General features: G+C 33.9%; 1 protein-coding gene across 4 annotated transcripts in view; it reads left to right on the top strand.

Moving 5' to 3' along the window:
• The window catches only part of LOC100747641 (zinc finger protein Xfin), an 11434-nt gene extending 7783 nt beyond the window's left edge, over positions 1–3651 (top strand). For 3 of the 4 annotated variants that reach the window (XM_033320210.1, XM_003488678.4, XM_012384412.3), the window contains 4 exons: positions 821–1102; positions 1181–1358; positions 1453–1726; positions 1874–3651. In XM_033320210.1, the coding sequence (XP_033176101.1) occupies positions 821–1102; positions 1181–1358; positions 1453–1726; positions 1874–2631 (1492 nt within the window). In that variant the 3' untranslated portion in view covers positions 2632–3651. The remainder of the gene's footprint in view (positions 1–820; positions 1103–1180; positions 1359–1452; positions 1727–1873) is intronic. The other variant, XM_012384411.3, reaches the window with a different exon arrangement.
• Positions 3652–7576: the final 3925 nt, after the last annotated feature.

Genomic DNA, 7576 nt, shown 5'->3' with positions numbered 1-7576 from the left:
GCCGCGGTCACGGGATGAACGCTTTGTCTAACAAAGGCATGGAATAATTCTATAGCTCTCCTTAAAAAGGAAATAGTTGTAACACGCGACAGTAAACATTCCAACGGTCTCTGTCCCGTAGCTCGCCACACGCAGACCCTATTCTTCGAGTAAGATGATTGCCGGACGTCGATGCGTGTCCGCAGTACATGTTCAGCTAGCTAGTAGTCTAGTCAACTAAAGTCCTTCAAACAGACAAACAGTCTTTGTCCCAACTACGGGAAAATAGGGAAGACCTATTTTTCAACGAGCGGCGTCTCCCACTAGCAACTTGCCCTCGAGGGCGGCTAGCATCTTTTTCTAACCACCGTTATGGAGATTGACCAATTAGCAGCAACGCCGATTTCCCTTACTTTCTGAACGAAGGCTTTTCTCGAACGAACGAATCCGATGATCTCGTGTCCTTAGACACACCCCAATATAGTTTTCCTCTGTGGCATCATCGGGACGGGAAAGTCATTCTCGCGATCTCATCGATGAAAGGAGTAACCCTTTACGACCAGTGAATATTACGCGTCCGACTTAGATTTTGTGAGTACGTTCATCTATCATCGCGTCGACCGCGGATTCGTTATTGAACCTAGGATCATTGTCATTAGTTTCTCGAGTACCTAACTACCACGGTTACTTGTCCGGTTCTATAATAATCGTATTTGCACTAGTCAATGTCTTCTCTATTGCATAACGACAACGTGTAACCCAAACGAAGATTCGTTTCACGCCCCTAACCCTAATTCTACTGTAAACCCGACACATATATATATATCAATCACAATTTCAGGGCGAAATCTTCAATGAAATGTTCAAGAAAGGATTCCAGGAAAGTTTATGATGAATCAACAAATACAGAATGTGCCTGTGAAGTGTGTGGAAAACAATGGCCAGCAAAGAAACATTTATGGCAACATTTAATTCGTTTCCATCGAGCGGAAGCAGCAGTCACTTGTGGAGTATGTTTGAAACTTTGTAAAGATTATGATGATTTGGCAGAACATTTGAAAGCTGCACACGAAGCGATATTATCAACTGAAGGAAATAATTTTACATGTAAAGTTTGTGGCAGGTATTGTATGCTTAGTTCTGTACTTGTACATAGTATTGTAATATACATGATATATAATCGGGAATTTATGTTTGATAGGTATCACAATGCTCGTAGTAAATTGTTATTACACACAAGTATTCACATCGGCCATCCAGGTACTAGTACTTGGTGTCCAAAATGTCGAAAAAATATTACCGATGAAGCTGCACATTCGACTACGTGTAATACGAAGACGGAAGAGGGAGAACAAATGAAAAATAATGAAAAAACAGAGGTAACTAATTAGAAAAATATAAAATAATATACTTACTATAATTAATGAAAGTATATTTGTATGTTAACGTTTTTACATAAACTCTTATCAAAAGGGAAGTCTAATAGCTGATGATGCGATAATTGAAGAAGTGGAAGAAGGGGATTTCGAATATGAAGCAGAAGAAGAAGCAGATACAGAAGAATCGGATAGTGGTAGTAGTACCGAAGCCGAAGAGGAACATGAATCAGAGGATGAATCTAGAGCTACTGAAGAAATTACTTACAATTCAGAGAGCGAGGATTCAGAAGAACTAGATAATTTAGAAATCGATGAAAAGAACATGGAGCATTATCCTTTAAAACATCCTCCAGATTCCAAAAATGCAGGTATTGAAAGAAACGATGATCAATCTAAAATTAAATAATTTAGTTTATTATAATCGACAACAAGAAAAAGATATCAATCTTGTTAGCGTACATGTTTTAACAATTAATTGAATATATGAAAAGCTAAATATGTTATCGTTATTGCAGAAACAAAGAAACACGATGCAAATTTATCGGATGATGATGGACCTCCTGTTCTCAGTCCCATGATGCCTCTGCTTCCTGAGAATATGTCTGTAGAACAGCCGATAAGTCATAAACTAGGCCCTATAGTGCCTCTAACTGAGAAAGACGTGTGCGATTTATCAGAGATTCGAAATCGATCCTCCCCGAAACCTATGAATCTATATGAAAAACATTTACCTAACAATGAATCTTTAGAGTTAGAATCTGAAACATTTGCAGATCGAAGCGATGAAGATTTTGAGGATACGAAGAACGAATCTGATGAAAACTCCACTGAAGAAAATGAGGAAGAGAATGAGGATAACGAGGAGATTGAGGAGAACGATGAAATAGAATTAAACGAAGATCTAGAAGAACCTGGAGATAACGAGGAAATCGAGAAAAATGGGGACAGTGAACAGATTGAAGATAACGAAGAGAATGAAGAAAACGGAGATATTGAAGAAATGGAAGAGAATGAAAGAAACGAAGGGATTGATGAGTCAGAAGAACACGAAGGAAATGAAGAAATTGAAGAGACAGACGAAGAAAATGAGGAGAGAGAGGAAAACATGCAGTTGGATGATCTGGAAGGTGCTGTCCTAATGGTGACTGATGGGAATCAAATATTGATTCAGCAAGGAATAATAGAAGACGAGAATGAGAATTCAAATCAAGAATATGTTTATTCCGCGCTTAGGTACAGTACAGAAGAGGACAGCGACGATGCAAGGAAATGAGTGCCAAATTGAGATTAAATAGCTGGAAGAAATTTACGGCGTGACAGAGTTGTTGAATGTTGTTCGAAGAATGAAGAATACGTGGAAATGAATTCGATGAAAATTAAATATGCTAAAATTGAATTGGACAAAATCTAAAATCTAGTTTTCAAATAGTTAGCGCTAAATAATCTATATGAAATAGATTGTTTGCAAAGTGGAATGTTCCATTTCTGATGGTAAGTGGAAATGACGTGAAATATTAAATGTTTGACCTTTTTTCGAATTATTTGAAGTGCCACAAATTTCCTATGCTTAAATGTTAACGACTTGTACTATAATTAAAAATTAGTAATTATTAATTGGTAATTAAAAATAAAAATATTAGAAACTTAAGAAAATATTTTACAGGTGAATATTTTTTGCATATGCATTGTTAATATAAAAATTATGTATTCCGTTGATAGGACTTTTCTTATTCTTTGATTTTAGTTAATATCGTCGACGAAACATGTCCACGTATTCCTAAAAATTGTCAAAGATAATCGCAATTTGTATTACTTTACTCTGTATAAAAGATACAAATGAATTATTATGTGACGTGTACCTTGGAATTCATATTGATGACGCGATAATTTGTAAATATATTAGATTAAGTGATACAAATAGCTTTCGCAAACTGTATGATAAGGGACTGTTCTTTCGTTGTGTCAAGCAAATGTAAAGAAAGGTAAGATTAAAACAAAAAGAGTGAGCTTAATCCCTTACGTAACGCTATGAATTTAAAGTTTATGCAATGAATATAAAGAATTTCAAGCGTATCGAAAGTGACTATATAAGCTAATACTTCTATAATAAATGAACAGTCCCTGATCTCTCCTAGACAACGTTTTCGTCGTATTTAAGTTTCGAACTTACAGACGCAATAAATCGGAGACTCAACTTTGATTTAATATTAGGTAATTCGATCGGTATCGATATTTCGCACACAACACGTTCAAAATTTTTCCTTATTTAATAAATCTTCAAATAAAAAAAAAAAAAATAGTACAAACGTAGCAATATACAGAGTATCTATGATAATATAATATAATATAATATATATATATATATCTATATATATATGAATATATATATACATATATATATATATATATACATATAATTAACATTATTCAAAGTATAAAACGGTTTAAAATATATTAAATTATAACTATTTTTTTATTGAATGTTCGATTTTTTTAATAACTTGAAGAACATTGCTTGAACCTGAATGTTCGTTTCGAATATATACTACCGTATTTGTTATATTGTTGCACACGTCTATGTTAATATTATACTACTATTATTATTACCCTCATTCTTATTATTATATTAATACTATTATCATTTCGGTATTATATTAATATCGATTCGATTGAATCTACCTTGAATCTGCAAGCAAAATTTCGAAAATTGATGGGTTAAGGAATCGAAACAACTTAGTGTACATAGTAGGCATGTAAGCGATTTCGTGTACAGTTACGTTATACAATACGAAAGAAAACATATTGATATGTGTGCATGAGCAAAGTATGATTATCATGTGATAGAATGGAAAGGCCAGCTTCATTACTCTTTTTACCATCGTATGCGTTAAAATACCGAAGGAGGAACTGGTAATCAATCACTTCTATTTTCCAACAAAGCTGTACAATAGTATATATCAACGAAAGAAAAACCTCGATAATAATCATCGAGTAAACATTTTTCTAAATGTACTAAACATCTTACTGCACTTATCCGATACATATTCGTTCAGTTTCTCTAGAAAGACGCCGTTCCGTTACACCTTAGCAGCCTTAGTGTTCGTATGTAGTTTAGGATAGTGAACGACATTAATTTCGTTTGAATTATTCATTACTCCAGTGTCATCGATAACATCCATTAAAATGGTAGCAAAGTAAAAACGCTGTTTCCCATTCTCTATCGGATAGTTCTCGGTGATACATTCCTTAATTCATGTTTAATATTCTTTCTTTTCTTCTTTTTCTATGTTCTTGTTTCGTTTGTTATTTATTCGGGGCATTCGCTTCCTTTCCAGCGTGTTAGTGCATAAGAAATGAGAATGGCGATTCGCATTTAACGTTTGTAACGATTATAATAAAAATTACTAAGTTGATTAATTTCCTATTTTTATTTCAATCCCGAAAAAGACATAAAAATAATAGTCTGAATTACTAATCTTATATTATATGAAGTATCTTTTCAAATATAAAAGTATATGCATAACTTAAAATTGTATCGTTCCTTGAAATTATAGTTCAGCAAACGTTATGTGTTGTAGCAGATAGATGGATACAGTTCTGGCGCACGATATTGATCGTGAGACAAAATTCAGAAATATTGAAAAGAGTTTGATGACTCGTATTATATATATATATATATATATATATATCCTGATGAGTAATATCTAGTGAGTAATAATATCTAACACGTATTTCTTCTTATTTTTCCAATGTTGATCAACATTCATTTTTTCTACTTTTACATCGATGTAAATGTAATACAACGTACAGTGACGCAACTATCACTAATAAATAAAATAATAGAATTAAATAAAGTATTCTTTTACAAAGAAAAAAATTATTGTAAATTATGTGTAGAATAAAGGTACGTGCCGCCTGCCCCCCCCCCTATTTACATTGAAAAAATCTTTTACAAGATAAGATAAGAAGACGTATAAACACCTATGTAAAAAAGAATAACCAACGTCCGTTATAATTTTTGTAAATATTTTAATAAGAAACAATTTCTTTTCTGATATAGATTCCCGATTATGAATTATATTAACGAATTAATTATTTTATAGTTTTTACGTAAAATTATCTATAATAAATCTACTGGCCTCTTTTATCAGCATATTCATAAAATATACATTAATTCACAAATATCAATTGCTATTCTATTTTACAATTCAAAAAAATTGGATAAATCAATGGAAAATTATATTTACGTCTATAATTAAGTTTTTTTAAATTAGTCGATACTTCTTGTATTAAGAAGAACGCCTTGTAAATAATGCATTTTTTCAATAATTTTTTTTAATAACTTTCTTCAAAACAGCAAAGATTTTACTATTTATATTTAGATTTATCCTTATTCGAAGTAGTCAAGCTGTACTTGGAGCAGAAAGCACGACGAGAAACGGTATCGATTGAAATTGTGTAAAAAGATATTAATTAATTTGTTAAACGAGTAATTGTATAATGTGCAAAATATTTGAAATATGCAAAAACAGCCTGTAAATCACACTGATGATGTTGGACGAAGCAAAGAGTGTTCTTTCGAAGGCCTTCGGAGCGTGGCTCGGAGCAAAAGAAGGAGGAGGGTTTCAAGAAATCGGACGATTGCTTTATTAAGACGTCAGAAGGTACAGGATAGGCCGGGCCTGCGGTCGTTATTGCCTCGACCGGGTTCTCGCTTGGGACAATTGCTTCGAGAAGATCAAAAAGACCATCGAGAGAAACTGACAGCAAGAAGGAAAGGGAGAAAAAAGGCCGAGAGAGGGAGAGGCAAACAGAGGCAGAAAACGAGAGGGACGGATAGAGAAGAAAAACCGTCATGCCGAACCTTCGTGCGCTGCTCTCAAAGTTAAAATATTGTTCAGAGTTTGTTCTTTCTAGACATTGTAATGTATTCCACCGCAATTACACATCCACACTAATCATGAATATAGGCATGTGTTTAGTAGGTCTCGATCTGATACTTGTTATGCTTGTTCAGTCGACAAGTTGTTCCTACGTCATAAATAGACTACGGTCTATTATATCGATTTACAACATATTCTTTTTTTATCAACATAACCAACGAAACTGAACTCTTACACATTAAATATTGTAAAAAAGATATACTTCACTTTGAGTATTTTTTATATTTTTTAGGATAATGGAGTCTTTCCTAAACATTTTTTTAACGAATATCTCATACATCCTTACGTTAAGTTTGCGAGAAAGAAAGTAAAACGATGATTTTTTTAATTTCACGCCAAATATCAAATTTTGTAAATTTGTTAGCTACTTGTGCCCCGAATTGTGCTCCCGTTTATTATATAGCAAATTAAAGTGCCTAGATTTTCAATTAGATTCAATGTTGTTACCAAAGTATTTACATAGGACGAAGTAACTAACATTCGCTTGTTCAGATAAATTTATATCATCCTGTTACGCGAGCTATCGTTCTCGTATCTCCGTTTTATATCAGACGATCTATTTCCTCCATTCTAGCATAAATCGTCCGTGCCGCATCAGAATTTCCTGATCTACATCTCCCATCGTATGCCCTGAATTACAGGAAGTTGATTTCGATGGCTATCTTACTTTGATCAGACTGAAATTTCAATCCTCGTAATTCACGTCGGAGCACGTTGTCATGAATTTCTTCTGATTCGCCTGTATCGAGTGCCATAAAAAAGAGAACGAGCAAACAAATTGACGAACAGATTGAGAACCGAGTAGGATTTTTTACCTCGTTCGGCAAAACTTACGAGGGTATTGATAGAGAACATCGATCCTGAGTAAACGAAAACGGAATCGTTTAATTATGATATCCTAAGTAAACTGAGACACGCGCGCCTCTTGCTGACTCGTTAATCCAAGAACAAATATCATCTCGTTTAATCTCCTCGTCCACTTAACATTTTACACTTCAATTAAAAAGATAACGCACGAAACAGTCCCTCGTACAGAGAAACCTACAAAATATGTGCATGAATAACAATTTGTTTGTTCTTATCCAATATTAAAATCATGCGAAGAAATAAGGGCAAGAAATACAGTTTTCATAATTTCATATATAATTTAATAACACGTAATAGGCAGAATGTCGTCGTATCGTGTTCCGCGATTTCGTTTCCTCCTGGGCTCCTTCTCTCTCTCTCTCTCTCTCTCTCTCTCTCCCTCCCCCCTCTCCCTCCCTCCCTCCCTCC

Source organism: Bombus impatiens, unplaced genomic scaffold, assembly GCF_000188095.3.
Source record: "Bombus impatiens unplaced genomic scaffold, BIMP_2.2 scf_0259, whole genome shotgun sequence".
In the NCBI taxonomy this organism is placed as follows: domain Eukaryota; kingdom Metazoa; phylum Arthropoda; class Insecta; order Hymenoptera; family Apidae; genus Bombus; species Bombus impatiens.
The sequence above is the reverse complement of the archived record's forward strand: the minus strand, read 5'-3'. Positions and strand labels throughout refer to the sequence as shown.